General features: G+C 33.3%; 1 protein-coding gene across 1 annotated transcript in view; it reads right to left on the bottom strand.

Moving 5' to 3' along the window:
* The window catches only part of SPRED1 (sprouty related EVH1 domain containing 1), a 106261-nt gene that overhangs the window by 7312 nt on the left and 81724 nt on the right, over positions 1 to 17225 (bottom strand). The window contains exons 5-6 of the mRNA XM_010965123.3: positions 11854 to 12006; positions 760 to 861 (exon numbers count right to left, since the gene is read on the bottom strand). Coding sequence (XP_010963425.2) covers positions 760 to 861; positions 11854 to 12006 — 255 coding nt within the window. The remainder of the gene's footprint in view (positions 1 to 759; positions 862 to 11853; positions 12007 to 17225) is intronic.

Genomic DNA, 17225 nt, shown 5'->3' with positions numbered 1-17225 from the left:
GTGGGACACAGAGAAAAAAAGGACACAGCTAGAAGCAAGCTGATCATTGGCAAGCCAAGGAAAGAGCCACAGAAGAAACCAAATGTATTGCAACACCTTGATCTTGTACTTTCAGAAATGTAAGCAAATACATTTTTGTTGTTCAAGTCACTCTGTGGTATTCTGTTATGACAGCTCTGGTAAACTAATACAAAGACATATGAGTTCACAGCTTGGCTATATAAATCTCTGAAAATGACTTAGAACACACCTCTCTTTTGCCTTTCCAGGTAGATTGTTTCCTTGAGGCCAGGGAGAAATGTAAATCTTTTGAGGATAAATCAAAATGACCCTTCCCTTCACCTATACAAATAGGCTTCTAGTAGTTACATTTTGTATCTTCTAGTCCTAGTCCTTGGACACAGTAACTAGTTTACAGGTAAGCACTGATGCAGGATGGGGCAAATTTCAATTTCCAGATATTTAGAATTGGGGCTTAAAAAAAAAAACACCATATCTGGACCAAAGGTGGAGTGATGGGTGCAGACTATTAAATTACAACATACAGCTCCTATTGGTGATAAATACACTGGAACAATCCAGAAACTTGGAGGAAATTTAAGTAATAGGGTTTAGAAGTATATATAAACAAATAACAAATTTATACACTCTAAAATAATTCTAGTACAATTCAATTATATGGAGAATTAGACTGGAAAATTTCACTTATATGTTACTTAGTTATATTCCAAACCAGAAGATAAAACTAAGATTACTCACCCTATTTTGGGTCTTTAGGCTTCCGCCATCCTTGGGTATTTGTCGCTGTACATAGTCTATACTTCTGCTCTGAATATCTAGGCTTGGATGACTGAACATCATCTAAAATACAACAATTTCTACTTAAGTGACAAAAGAATGCATTTCATGCTTTTTAATGAAACTAATTATAGATAATTTAATTTATAAAGTGTTTATTTATAAAAAAGTTTTATTTATAAAGTGTATTGCAAAACTTTATAATCTATTAGTAGCAAAGTTTTTAAAAATGGTTTTAATAAAAAGCATTACCTGAGTCATACTCTTTATTATTTAAACTTAGGTTTTTCCTTATACACTGAAAATTTAAAAAGTAATACAGACCTCTAGTTTCTGGTTCTGCATGTAAGGAGCTTAGAAGTTGCCACTCTATTGTATTAAAAAAAAAAAAAAAAGCTGAGCAGAAAAAAAACTGGTAACTCTTCTTGGATCCATGAAAGATGAGGACACAGGGCAAACTCCTACCCCAAAACTGCAGAGACAGACAACAAAATAAAGGGAGACACTGCTTACCAGAGCAGAGACTCATGAGTGGAAATCACCATGGAAACCAGTGCCAGGGTTGAAAAACCTTAACTACAAATGACAAATTGCTGGAGGCTCAGGATGGACAACTCTGGGAGTTGAAAACTCCCGGAGGGGATTCAGTAACTGTGAAGACCGCAAACTTCTGTGAGTTTACCTCTAGCAGCTCAACCAGTAAACATTAGAAAAACCTCTGCATGCTTCCAGCAGGGGGAGGGGAAAGAAACCATAATGAAATGTGCCAGAAGGATCAATCTTATAAAAAATATGGTATCTTTTCATAAAGAAAATGTAAAGCTTTATTGAGAGCTATAGAAGAGCTAAATAGGAGGATATACCACACTCATGGATAAGGCGGCTAAATTCTCCCCAATATACAGATTCAATGCAACTGAAATACAAACTGCAAATGGATTTTTCACCAAACTTGATAAGCTGATTCTAAATTTTGTGGAGGAATAAATAGCTTTAAAAAAAGAAAAAAAGAAGAGGAACAAGGTGGTCGAGGCACTTGCTCTGCAGATATTAAGACTTGTTATAAAGCTAAAGTAATTCTATAGTAAAGCAGACAACGTGGCACTGGTGCAGGACAAACAGACCAACAGATAAGAGAGACCAGAAATGGATCCAAATATATATATGGAAACTTGGTATATGGCAGATGTGGTACTGCAACAACTAATTATTCATATGGAAAAAATAAAAGTGGAAGAAAAAACGACACAACTTTTAAAACAAAATCAAGAGAAAAATCTTTGAGACAAGGATGGGGAGGAGTTTGTAAAGACACTACCAGGAAAAGAATGAAAAATTCAATTATAATAAAATTTATGATGTCTGTTCAACCAAAACAGCATGAAGAGAGTGAAAAACCACACCACAGACTAGGAGATACTGGCCGCAAATAAAATTCAAAAAGGAGAAGTGTCATTGGAACATTTATTACTCAGTAACAAGGTTATATAAGAGTATATAGTTAAAATCAGTTTGTAAAGAACCAGTTATTTCTATCATCTCTCAAATGCTCAATATACATCTCTCATACTCATAAGACACATGAATACTATAGATTAATTTGTCCAAGAGCTTTTTATAGCACATCAATGTTAAAAGTCCATTTCTGTACACCCTAAAGAAAGTCTTGCACAAGAATAGCTGGGGCAAGACAGTTTGCACTAGCAGTATGATTAATAACAGCAAAAACATGGAAACAACCAAAATATCTACCGGCAGAAGAAAAATAAGTAGTAGAAACATCAAGAAAAGCATAAGAATGCTAAGCAAACACAATCCAAGGTAATGGTTACCTCTAGGATGAAGATAGAATAGATAGAATTGGGGTGTTCCCTTTTTTAAGCTGTTTAGTTTCTCAGGAGTTCATTACATATATTGTTTTCTATGTATTAAATATGTCATAAATCTTTGGTCATAAGCTCACTGATACCTGTGGTCTTATCTGTGTATAGTGAAATGACCCCAGGAATTTGAAAGTAAGTGAAATTGAGTAAAAGAGCTATAATGTCCTCTAGGCCTATTCGATTTAACTAAAACCTGCCTGAGAGTATATTAGCAGTTTGTAAGAATGTACCTAATCCATCAAAGGATTTCAATAGCCCATGGAAGCACAGAAAACGAGTCAAAGACAAGCACTGACAATGTCTATTTAAGCACCACTAGAGGGAAAAACCTAAGCTAGTGTTAGGTGACAATTCTCCATAGATCTTATTTCTGAAGATACAGTGAGCAAAGGCACTGTATCTGCTTTTGCTTCAGACTGTCTTTTCAAAGATGTGTGTATAGGGAGACCCTTGAAAGATATAGTATCTCACCTTTGAAGTTAGGTTTGTTTAGTATCCAGTACAACAAAGACACTGTCTCCCTCCCTGGCGAAAGTCAGGCAGGATTATCACTGGTTATAAAAGACTGGGGTTCCCTAAACTCAGGGTTCCAATACTGTGATGCAAACCCACTGAGTGTGCAATATTCACCTAAGCAGGTTAGTGCCACCTTCATGAGATTTGGGAACAAGGGGAAATGACACAAACACGAAGTTCATGCTACTTTATTGTGCTGTGAATAAGAAAGTCCTCTGTATTTGATCTAGCAATCATGTCTTCTGGCAGCATTTACACAACTGGCAAATTAAATTTCTTCATATTTCTTCCTTTAACTTGACAGCATCATTTCCTTTTAAGAAACCTCTGTAATATTTGCTTATTAGATATATAGCTAATGTCTACTGTAGTTTTAAAAAAGAAAATGTATTCCATTCTAATTCCTAATAAACTGAGAAGTTAATTTATTTTAACATCAGCAAATGTGTAATTAAACATCTAGTTATACAAACTCATATAATAGAACACTTGTTTCTCTATGTCACATTGATCTTGAAGGTAAGTAAAAGTATCAGTTGTAAAGAAGGTGGAATTCAGACCCAAACAGTCTGGCTCCATGTTCAAAATAAAATTTAAAAAAATAGGCTAACAGCTATCTGCCAAATGTTCTTCCTTCTCCACAGTTATCTAGCACTATTTTGTACTTTTCTACATGGTGACCATTTCAACACTATCATGGCCATTCTGGGAGAAGAGTTCAGGTTCTTTTCCCTCCCTTCAATCAAAAGAACACCTTTAACTTTATAGTCCTCTCAGCCAAAGAAGGTAGGTCAAATAAATTCCCAGGGTCTAGGATAAAGAATATCAGTCTACTATAACTTTATGTTACATTCACCAGGTTTATTCTCCCTGCTCAACCACATGAATCAGTGACCTAGTTCACTTTCTCCCCTCTATTGGGATGAGTTTTTCTGCCATCACTCAGAATACTGGAACTTATTTTGTATTTAAAAGTGTTAAACTGGCTGTCTCTAGACTTAACTGCCTTATTTCCTGGGATGCCTAAAAGTATCACTCCAGATGGATTGCTGTGATATCTCAAAATCCCTGGAGAAGGTATGCTCTACCTTTCAGCCTCTATTTTTTGCTATTATTTTGCTCAAAGTAAAACTGGCTTGCAATTACTTTTTCCTTCTTGTATCACTATTTTAATATGATTTTTCTTCAATTTCTCATAAAATTTCATAATAAACTTAAACAAAAAACATGTATAAACTATAGATAATTTCTATTCCCCAAATGAGGCAGTTTGCATAATGAATGTTCTGAGGATTAAAATGAGTTACATGGGTAAAGTGCTTTAAACAGTACCCAGCACATAATAGGGACCAGCTATGATAAAGGGTAACAAACCATAATTATCAGATTTAATGAAATATAAAGCTGTCTATTTACCACAGAGGGAAAGATTTTAATCTGAGCTAGAAAAGGAGAAGAAAGAAGAGAAATAAGTTAAGAAGAAGAAACAAATGAATTACCATTTATAAATTACATAGATTTCCAATAAATCAAAAATTACTAGCCCAGTGACTTTGTTCTGGTACTTAATGATTCTTCACTGGTGAAAAATTAAAGATACTGGCTCTGCTCAAATGAAATACTAGAATCAAAAGCACTTAGTGAAGCACCAAAGGACTATAAAATCTCATTTTAAACAGTCTTCTCAATTCCTAAGACAATTACAGAGGTGGAATAAAATTAGTAAACATGAAAACCACATACAACACATTAACAACCATTCTGAAAATAATTAAGTATCAGAATGAGAATTACCTCTCATAGTAAAAGCAGAAAAATTCTCAGGAATTTGAGTGCTGTTCTCAGTAGTTTTATTTTCTGTAGAAGTTAATGAAAAACACCAGACTAACAGGCTTCATTATGCCCCTTCTCGTGATAACACGATATTCAAGGGGTAAAGTGTCAAGAATACCAGGATAAATTATAGTTCTAAGTACTGGGGGAACAGAGACACTCATGTGTTAGAGAGAACAACAAATCAAGACAATCAAGTTCTGTCAAAGAAACAAGAGTTTAACCTTATCTTCTGAGAAGAAAAAAAAAAAACAAAACTCTAAGCAATGGATGACAAGATTCATGTGTCTGAAAAATGGCCAACATGAAAGCAAAAGAAGAATAACAAGTTTATGCAGGAAATGTAAAACTCACAGTTCCAATTGACACAAAGCAGGAAGAAGTATCTCCTTACCCTAACGCTGCCATGATTAGCCATGGAACTTTCCTCCCAATCAGCCATAAATATGATTAAATCAGAAATTGGCCCTTGACACAAGGGCAAGCTGTAAACTTGTAAGACAGCCCAGAACAAGGGCTCTGCCCAAAACTGGCAATGCTGGATGGAGTATGCATCATTTTATCTCCTCTCAGCTTAATGTGTCCCCCCTAAACCTTGGGATGAAAAGCTGTATTCTATGTAAATCTGCCCTATGCAAAGCCAATCAGCTTCCTTCTTCCTAAGAATATGGGATTGGGTTAGAGATTACAGGAATGACACGTAGACTAAAGGGCTGAAATGTCATCTAGACTAAAAGGCTGAGCCCGATATTCTGAAATCCATGACAGACTACAAACCAATGAGACAACAAAGATTCTAGAACATAGAGAAGAATAAAACAGATGTGTAAAGATATAAATAGTCATATGGGGTATGTGTGTGTAGGGTAGAAGGGAGGAGGGGGAGCAGGGAAAGATAGAAGCTACCTAATGCCTTTCCAGATCTCAAAAGTTCTGTCTTAATCCTTAAAATGAACTCTGAGAAATGTCACTTGAGTCATTAAAACAAAGTCCCTTTTCTTTATGCTAGTTTGAATGGATTTGATACTTACAAACTCAATGATCCTAAGTTAACCAAGTTTCCAGTATTCAATGTTAACAAGACTAGAAATAAGATGAATCAAAACATCATTTGCTTATAGGGTGATGTTGCTAGCATTTATTCACCTTTTCTTTTATTCAGCAAATATTTACTGGGTGCTTACTCTATCTTAGGAACTTCTAGATTCCTGAATGAAGAACAACAAAAAAGTACAGACAGGAGACAAGTTAAATATGTAAAATCAGGAAGTGATATGTGTTAAGAAAAATAAAATAGCATATATACATATATATATATATATATGTTCATGTATAATTGAAAAATTGTGCTCTACACTGGAATTTGACACATTGTAAAATGATTATAAATCAATAAAAAATGTTAAAAGAAAAAGAAAACTAAAATAGCATATGGATATAGTTATGGATGGGCTGGTATTTCATTTGGAGTGCTCAGGGATGGCTTCACAGAAGAGTGTTCCAGACAGATGGTAGAGCAAATGCAACGCCCCTGAGGCACAGATGCTCTTAATATATTTAAAACATAGAAAGTCGGGGTGTTAAGCCTGTGAGTGAGAAACAATAGAAAGTAAGTCTGGAGAAGCCAGGAACAATATCTTGAACAGCTCTGTAAAACCTCTGTATGTTGTTCTAAATGGGATGCTAAGCTTTTATAAAGTTTTGAGCAAGTCTGATTTACATCTTCTTAAAGGATCACTTTGGTTACTGTGTGAACAGATTGTTGGGGTGGGTAGGAAGGATAAGAGTGGAAGTAGGGAGATTAGAAGACTGTAACAGTAAGAAATGATGAAAGTCTATATACTTTCAATGTAAAGCTTATAGGATTGCTGATTGATTGGATATGTAACGGATAAGACTGAGAGAGGGATGAGTCAGGACGGCTTCAATGTATAAATGATACATCATTCACCCGGATGTGTCCTTACAATAAGCCCCTAGCGACTGATATAGCCTGAGAATATCTGTTTCTTGAGACCTTAAATAATCTAATTAATCAGGTCTATTAGCAGGGGAACTTTCATAATCTGCATCTAACCTGAATATTTCAAACTATATTTATTTGCTATGGTATGGCTATATTGAGAGTTGCTGGAAGAAAAGTTCCTAGATGATGCAGAAGGTTGTTTATTTTCTCTTCACTCTCTTCTCCACATTCAAATCTTTAGGATAAAAATAACAATTATATTTTAGGCTCATCCAAGAATCGATGCAGGCTCATCCACTATTGACCTGATCAAGTCTGAATTTCATTAACTTTCTGTTTCCTATATATCTATAGTTCTACCTAAACTTTTCTTTAGCCTAGAAGGATGAAGTACCTCCTCCTCTTTTGGTGTAATTCCTCTGTGTCCGCGATAGTTTCCTTTGTGCCTTTGCTCTATCAGTTATTCTTTCTGTCCCAGATGTTTAACTTCTCACCTTCTTTATCCCTTCAAATTATAAACATATCTATTCTTTGGTCCTGCACCCCTCTAGTTCTATCTACTCTTTAAAGGAAGGCCTTTTAGTTAAGCTTTTGAAAGGAGCCATAGCAAAAAAATTAAAAAAAAAAAAAAAAATTCCCCTTTGTTTCCTCTCCTGTCACAAATGCCTCCTAATCCCACTGAAACTATGCTAAGGCTACCAATTACCTTTATAGAGAAGAATTCAACTTTCCTTGGACTACATAACTGCAATACATTAATCACTTTCTTCAAACTCTCCTTCCCAGGCTTCCAAGACATTATTATCCTTGACTAGTTCTCCTATCTATGTGACTGTTTTCCTTTACCACACTCTTAATATTTAAAACCAGTGTTCTAGTTTTGAATACCATTTGTCTTACAAAGTAATTCAAACTTCTCTCACAGTTTTAATTTCCATCCTTAGATAATGATTCCCAACTTTTATGTCCAGTCCTTATCTCTCCCTGAGCCTCAGATTTAGAAACAATATTTGAAGACAATGGTGGAGAAATTTCCTAAATGTGTTCAAAGATACCAGCCAAATTCAAAAAGCTCTAAAAATCCAATAAAAAAACATAATACCTAGGCACAGCATAAAAAAACAGCTAAAAGTCAAAGATAAAGATAATTATTTCTTAACAGCAATGATGGGAAAGTACAGACAATAGTACAACATCTTTTAAAGTGCTAAAAGAAAATAAATGCTAACGTAGAATGTGACAGTCAGCAAAACATCCTTCAAAAATGGCGAAAATAAAAGATGTTTTCAGAAAAACAAAACCCAAGATTCACTAACAGCTATAGGCAACAAATAATCCTACATTGTAGTATAGTAATAAACAAGGGACTGAAAAACAGCCAAAAGCATGAGTAGGTAGATAAACTGAAATCAATGCTGATCGTTTGAAATATTATTTTAGGAGCCTTTAAATACACACACACACACACACACACACACACATAATTAGAATGAACTAAAATTCAAGACAACAGCAATGCAAAAGGTAAATGAAAAAGAGATAAATGCCTGAAGGTATTGTCGGGTCCACCAGAAGTGGTTAAAAAAATCAGTTTAAAGGTAGATTCTAAGGAGTCAACAATTCATACTGTACTCTCTAGGATAACTATGAAAAATACTGAACAACTGCATTACTAATACTGAATAACTGCATTTCTTCTAATAAAGAAGAAAAATTAAGTAGTTAAATATACTCAAATAAGGAAAGTGGAGGAAATAACGAACAGAGAACAAATGGGGCAAGCAGAAAAGAAATGAGATGGTAGACTTATACTGTATCAGTAATTACAGTAAAAGTAAATAGATAAAATACTCCAAAAGACAAAACACTCCAAAAAAAACAAAAAACAAAAAAAAAAAACCAAAAAAAAACCCAACAAAATCCAACTGCATACAGTTTAAAGAGACATTTTATATATGACATATAACTCCTGAAAGTAAAAGGATGGAAAACATACACTGTGTAAATGCTAGCCAAAAGAAAAGAAAATTGATATACTCATACTAACATCAGACAAAATAGACTTTTAGACAAAAAGGATTACCAGAGATAAATAAAGATATTTCATAATGACAAGAAACAATCCAACAAAAAGGTATAACAATTACAAAATTACAAGCAATGTATAAAAGCCTCAAATTTTATAAATTAAAGAGCAGATAGAATTAAAGGGAGATGATTCTATAATCAGAGGTGGAGATTTTTAAACATTATCTTGCTCAATTACTAACAAGCAGATTTTTAAAAAAAGTTAAAAAGGATAACAAATATGACCTAGTATATAGAAAGAACGCTGCACCCAACAGCTAAGAATACACATTCAAGAGCACATGGCAAAGCTGACAATGCAATGCCGTTGTTTCAGAAAGTATGAATTTTTCATCACATGGTGTTGGATCAATTGGCTATCCAACTAGGCAGGGAAAACCTTGACCTAATCTCGCACCATTTACATGAAAGAAAAAAAAAAAAGAAAAGCTTCTGAAAGACAACAAAGTATCTTCATAATTTGGTCAGGGTGCTCAAAGATTTCTTACATAGGGCATAAAAAAGCACTAACCATAGAGGGAAAGATGACTAAATTAATCTTCTATTAAAAGTAAAAACTCTTATTCAGCAAAAGACATTAAAAGAGTGAAAAGACAAACCATTACGGTAAGAGAAGGTATCTGCAATACACAAGACTTATTTCCAAAATAAACAAAAAGAAAATGCCTGTATATCAATAAGAAAGGACAACTCAATGTAAGATGTGCAAAATACTTGAACAGGTACTTCACATAACAAAATTTCTAAATGGTCAATAAGCATATGAAAAAAGTTGCTCAACATCAGTCGTAATCAGAAAAGTATAAATTAAATTCACAATAAAATACTACTTTGCTTCCACTAAGTGACTAAATTGGGAAAAAAAAAAAAAAAAGGAAAGGGACAATATCAAGTATACAGGAAAATTCCCACTACTGATATGAATGTAAAACTGGTACCACCACTTAGGAATTTTTTGTTTCTAAGTAAAATTCACACTCCGTAAAAATGCACCATGTTTAATCTGTGGTTTCTTGTGTCTTCTGGCACATGAATGCACACCTAGGTTTGTGAAGCAACAAACAAGATTAAGTCCAAAGTGTTTTGCAGAACATAAAAACTCAACAATCTGGCTCTTGCACTGTTTGCCTTTCTTTTTCACCCTCCATGTTGTTCCCCCCCCTAGATCATGCATACCTTTGCTCCCTGTTACAGACTGAATGTTTGTGTCCTCCTACCAAATTCATATGAAGCCCTAATCCCCAGTGTGATGGTATTTGGAGATGGGGCCTTTAGGAAGGAGTTTGGTCATGAAGGGTGTGGTCCTGGTATGACAGGATTAGTGTCCTTCCAAGAGACACCAGAGGGCTTGCTCACTTGTGCACTCTTGCCACATGAGAACACACAAAGTGGTTGTGGGCAACCTAGGAAGAGAGACTCCATTAGGAATCAACCATGCTGGCACCCTAACCTTGGACTTTCAAGCCTTTAGAGCTTTAGAAAAAAATGTGTTATTTAATCCATCCAGTTTATGGTATTTTGTTATGGCAGACTATGCTGACTAAAACTCCCTGTTTAAAACTTTCATCCTCTTGCTCTTTCTGTGTCTTTCCCCTCAATTTTCATTACCAGCCCTGTCTTCTTCAATTACTTAACAATTCTTCTCATCGTTGAAAAGTTTAGGTCTATCTAAAAAAAACAAAACAAACAAACAAAAAAAACCCCAAAAAACAAAAAAAAAACCCCTCTCATCTTACATAATGAATTCAATGCCCCTATCCTGTGCTCCCATATCACCATGAGAATGTATCTATCACTCCATCGGAAACTCTTTTACAACAGAAATCATGGTTTACTTTCCTTTGTATCCTTCAACTCTTGGCACAGGGTCTGGCATATGGTATACACATGTTAAAACATAACTAATATTAGTAGTTTGTTGATCTAAATGCTGTATCGTGTTATTCATTTGCTATGTTTCACTATCTAGAGTGCACAGATTTCTTCCCGAACAAATTTGACAGATAACATCTATCAAGAAGAAAAGATATTTTATCTTTTTAAATCACTTTGATGGGCCTTTGATTTTGTAGATATATACTGGGTATGGTTTAAACTACATCAGTTCACATAAAGTAACAGTTATGAATGCTTCTTTAATAACAAACATTTGCTTGTATTACTAAGATAATTAGGGTCAAGAATAGTCTTTTGATAGATCTGACAACACTTGTGAGTGGCACAAAAATAGGGTTGTATGTTATAACCGAGGTTTCAATTTTAGATCAATCTGCAACCATTAGGAAGTTGTATACTTAGTGTCCAATAGAAACATTTTCACTGAATAGATTTAGGAGTACATTATTATTTTCTGAAATAGGCTCTAAGAAACAATTTTATGAAATTTGTCAGCGTGTTTGCCATACAGATGTTTGCTGAGGACATTTTCCATATTTCTCATCTGAGAAGTGTCTTGTATAGCTAGGAAAACTTTTGCCTCCCTAAGAGGTTAAATGCTTTTGCCTCCTGGACAATGAATATGTAACTAACACCTCACTTGCACCATCAAAAAATTTAAAGTCAAATTTATGACTCAATTATTACAGCTGTATAGGACAGTATGACCTATATATTTATTGTATCAGTCTGGATTTGATTCATTATAAATCATATTCTCCTGTTTCTATAGTTGTTTGTCTGATAAAGGGCAGATGGTCCTAATGCTCTTCTCTAGTACATCTGATTTTCTATACATATGAATAACACACTGAAAAATACTTATTTTCTCACCTGATTAGCTTGGCTTTGCAAGTAGACTCTTCTGGCATTCAGATCTTCAAAGGGAGAAGGTCGTGAGCTTCTGTAAGGCTCACTGGTAACAACTGTCTCTTGCTGGAAAAGATGATCTTTCCCTAGAGAACTGGAAGTATCCTCTTCAGGGGCCTAATGGAAACAATCCCCAACTCATTAGTTTCCAGAATATAAAAAACAACCACCAAATAATCTGACAAGGATTAGCAAATCAGTAAGTATGTACCACCACCACCTCTGTGAATGGCAATTCCCCAAACTCAAATGTACATTAGGAAGCCATGTCAAAATAATATAAGTTAAAAAAAAAAAACAAAACAACTTCTGAACAAAATGGACCTTTTCATTATTAAAAAGCAATTTTGGAAAAATTAGAAAGCTAACTGTCATGTGAGAGAGATACCTAATTATAATAAAGCTTTTTATTATATATTATTATAACTAAAAGTGACATATGTACACAGAAAGTGAAGAAATTATGAGGAAGAAAATACGTAACAATAGAAGTATTATTTTCCAAGTTTAATTAAAAAAGTATTTTTTAAAAACACAGTCCAAGGATTGTGCTGTATGATACAGTGGATCAAAAGAAGGAAGACAGTAAGTAGTCCATGACTTGAGTGAGTGAATGAATTAATGAGCCTGAACTTAGGGATTACTTAAGATTCAAATCATACATGAGACTCAGGGAAGGTGATATGCTCAATGAGTCACTAATGAAATGTTTCTGAAATTTTGTAAACAATATTTCTGTGACAGAAATGTTGAATAAGTGAAACTTGGCACAATAAAAAATCGAAAGTCCTGAAAAGATGCTTTGTTGTTGTTGCTGTTGTTTTTTTTTTAAAAAGAAATAAGATACTTATTTGGTATTCTTTTTCCCATTAATATATAATTATTTGGGAAGAAACAGTGACAGTCAAGTAAAAATGACAGAAATACTTTTACTGGCTCATTCTAAAGTAATTTAGAGTAATCACTATATGGCTAATAATTTGAAAGGTACAGACTCTTACAAGTTTTTTTTTTTAAATAAAAAACATTAAAATTTGGTGTTACTTCTAAAATTAAGCAATAAAATTCATAAAAAAGCTAAGATATTATAAATTTATAAATACATGTTCTAGTCCCTGCTCTGAAATGAAAAAAGAAGTCTTGTGAAATTTAATTTCTTTAGAACTCAGTTTTCTCAATTATCAAATAATTAAAATACCTATACTGTTTTATGGCATGAATTGTCATAAGGGTTTAATGAGATGATAATACATGTGAAAATGCTATGAAAACTAAAACCTGTTATTTTATCAGGGAGTAAGCAATTAAACTTTAAAAAATATACCTGAGAATCTAATGTCACTTAAAACTTAATATAACAAACCCAGTTAATTGCTGTTTTTATCTCATTTCCCCAATAGCTGTCCTAATGTGTTAAGAGAGTTAATGCTAAGTTATTTGAAAAGGAGTTGGCTAAATAATGGTATCCAGCAAACATTCTTTCAAAATGCATGATCAAAATAGGGAAAAGTAAAAAAAACTTGGAAAATGAAGTTATTTGTTCCAGACAGTTGCAAAATAAATGACCCAAGTAATTGTCAAAAATCATAAGCAAATAGAAGAGAAGAAAACAACAGAGAGGTTTAAAGAAAGGGCCTATGTTGGAAACTTTCCTTATCCAATTAGGATATAAAATTTAAGCTATTAACTTCTCTAAATCACAATTTATTTTTATTATAAACTGGGTGTAACTGTATTAAAAATCTCAGGGTTGGCTGAGATACTCGAGAGATTAAAAACTATAAATAAGCACAAACTGTAGTAGTGGTATCAGTAGTGATTATAAAGTAATTATGCTTTTTAATAGTGCCAACTACTTGGATCAGACTGTCTTTACTGCATTCTAACCTAATTGAGGTGTTACTTACATTCTGTGTATTAAACAATAATACATTTCATTTTGATTAAGAATAAGTATTCATTTTAAAGGGAAACATCAAAAGTATTATTTCATTATTAAACAAACAAAAATATGTATATTTGGATAACAAAGGATTTAGTTCTACTTAAAAATGCTTACCAAAACAGCTGGAATTGACCTATTAACTAGAAATATTTCATATGACACAGTGAATTTACAACTGTACAGCTAAATATGTCTCAGCTAATAACGAAAACATTTTTTAGGTGTTTGATATGGTAAAAACAAAAAAAAAACTGTTTGAAAATACAGCCTATAATTTGTAACAAGGCATGAATTGTGAGAAACTAACATTTTTGGAGAATTCTAAACTGGAAGAGTATTTTCCTACTACCTAACTATATCTCTTTCAGCAAGTTTAAATTTAGATGTATATTAAATTGACAAAAATTTTTCTAAAAAGTGGTGATAAGGAAAATGGCCATTCTCATTCATTGCTAATTCTACACACAGAAGTAAAATCTGCACCAATCATTTCTGAAAAGCAGCTTTAGTAAAATGCATCAAAAGTTTTTAAAACATTCACACATTTTGATAACTTATTTCATCTAGTAAGGAAAAAAATGTACTAAATGGAAAGAGCTTTAGGCACAAAGTAGTTTTCCTCAGATTTATTTTTAATAGTCAAAATGAAGATACAACCTTAACGCCCCAAATTAAGGGAATAGTTACATAAATTATGGTATGCAAACTTACTGAATGAAGTTTATGAATAATACGTACTTTATATGGAATTATTTCGTGTTAAAAAGTCAGTATACAAAATTTTATTTACAGTATTATAACCATAAAAAGATGAAAGATTAAAAGGATATAAAATGAATGTTAGTACATTGATGGTATGGTTATGAATGATTTTCCAATTTTTCTAGAGCTTGTTTACTTTTATATGGCTGATTTATTTTAAAATTTAGGTATGCACTTTCCCCTTTTCTTTTGGTATACAATTATAATATTTAAAAATATAATGCAATTATATTCTATCAAAATATTCAAGTAATTCAACTAACTACTGAACCAGTCACTTGCTTACTGGCCAAAGTAGATCCCCCCCCCCACCCCAACTCAGTACTTGAAATAATAAACTGAGACATTCTTCAACCTTTGCCCCAAACCCTTCTGGATTCATGCAGAGTATCTCTTTTGGTCAATAAAATAAAATAATTTTCTAAACAAGCTAAACTTCTGAGTGCCTTTCAAATCCATTTTCTCTTCTCCATACCCACTTATCCACTGCCTTAATGCAAGCCCTCATTATCTCTTTTGCCTCTTATTTCAGTAGGTTTCTAAGTGATCTCCTTGTTCCCAGCCTTGTGAAAGGCTACGCATGCAAATCTCTCGGTTTTTCTACTCAGAACCCTTCTAAGATACCCTATTATCAAAGTTCTATTAAGCAACCCTGTACACATTGGAGAATAGAGGGCAGAGAATCATTATTGTCTGAAGAACACTTACATAAGATACATAATTTACACAATCCATAGAAATGGGCACTCTCACCCCAGAAGCACTGATGTACAAGATAAAGTCCAATTTTATTTCATAGAAAAAAGAAACAGACAATAAATATGTGAAAAGATGCTGCACTTCAATTAAAGATATAAAAATGTAATGTCAATCTTTTATACAGGCTAGAAAAGATGAAAAATATACATAGTAATAATCCATATTGGCAATGGTAGGGAGAAACAGGAATAATTTGTGCTGTTGGTGGGAGTGCAATTCTTGAGTGATTGTATATACAGATACAAACACAAATAATCATGGTAGCACTATTTTTAACAAAAAAAGACTAGAAGAGGAAAAACATCCTATGGATATATCAGCACAGAACTGTTTAAAAAAATATGGTATATATTTACAATAGAATTCTATAACCCACTAAAAAGATCTATATGCAGTCAGTACTCAAGGTATTTCTAAATGGAAAAAAGCTAGGTACAGAACTGTCAGTATGATATGATCCTGTATGTCTAATTGATAGGATGAATGAATAGATATTTTAAAATTTTATCAATTCAAGGAAAGATATACAACAAATCACTGATATTTCCCTAAGGAATTACTTTATATAAAGGACTATAGACCTAATAATATAAAAATAATAATGTGAATATGCATGTACTTGTCACCCAAGGTAAGAGAATATAACCAAGACAATAAATAACTCCTGTGTTTCTCCATGTTAGCATCCCTCTCTCCCACTCCCACAACATAAGGTAAACATTATCTTGAAGTTGTTGTTTTTTTCCCCCAGTTTTTTACTCTTCTTTACAGTTTTGCCACACAAGTATTATTCCCAAACAATATTTAGTTATAGATGCTTCTAAATTTTATTTGACTGATATCATGCTACTTGGGACATTATGGGACTTGCTTTTATTGCTCTTTTTTTTTTGCATGAAACTTGTTCATGTTGACACGTGTAGCAATAGCTTACTCATCTTCACTTCTACGTAGCAATGATAACATATTAAGCATTTTCTATGTATCAGACATTGTCCCAAGTGCATGGGTTTACACAGGTTAACTCATTTAATCCTCACAACAACCCTTCGAGGTAGGTATTATTTTCCTACTCCATATGAAGAAACTAAAGCTCCAAGAAGTTACATAACTTGCCTAAGATAAAATACTTAATGTTTTGCTATTTCAAACAATGGTGCTAAGAACATTCTTCTACAGGCCTCATGATACAAATATACAATAATTTTTCTGGTACATACCCAGGGGTAGAAATGCTGGACTGTAAGATACACATAAGCTCAGTTTATATATTAAAAAAAAAAAAAAAAAGGCATTTTCCAAGATGGTTTTAACAGTTCACATATCCACAAGCAATGTTCCATATTCTAAGACCAGGCGTTATCACAATTTTCACTCTTATTTATGTACGTGCTATTTAATATCTATAATGGACCAGTCCTATTAAAAATTATACTGTTTTCTTTTCATGAACAAGAAATTTTGAGAATGAACAAAAGAACTAACCAATGAATGCATGGCTCCTTACTCTACTGTTTCATCATCTCTTTTTGTTTCAGAAATACCACTGTACTTGTTTCTCTCCAGTACCATCTGACATTTCACATTTCTGATTCTATGTGCATGTCATTCCATTTGCCCACAAAGACTATCTTCAATTTTTCCACTAGAAAAACTCCTTTTTAACATCAGCCATAAACTCCTCCAAAGTCTGTTAATCCACTCTAAAGTTACTCCTTCCTTTGAACTTCTCAAAAATACTTATATCACCCTATAACCCTTTAAAAATCACCCTATATTCTAAGTGTTCTTTTATTTATAATTTTCCTGTGAGCCAGTAATGAGAAACTCTATGTCTGTTTTATCCCTAGAGCTTAGAACTATAACTGGT

The sequence above is a fragment of the Camelus bactrianus genome, chromosome 6, assembly GCF_048773025.1.
Source record: "Camelus bactrianus isolate YW-2024 breed Bactrian camel chromosome 6, ASM4877302v1, whole genome shotgun sequence".
Lineage (NCBI taxonomy): Eukaryota > Metazoa > Chordata > Mammalia > Artiodactyla > Camelidae > Camelus > Camelus bactrianus.
Note: the sequence above shows the minus strand (reverse complement) of the source record. Positions and strands in the feature narration are given on the sequence as shown.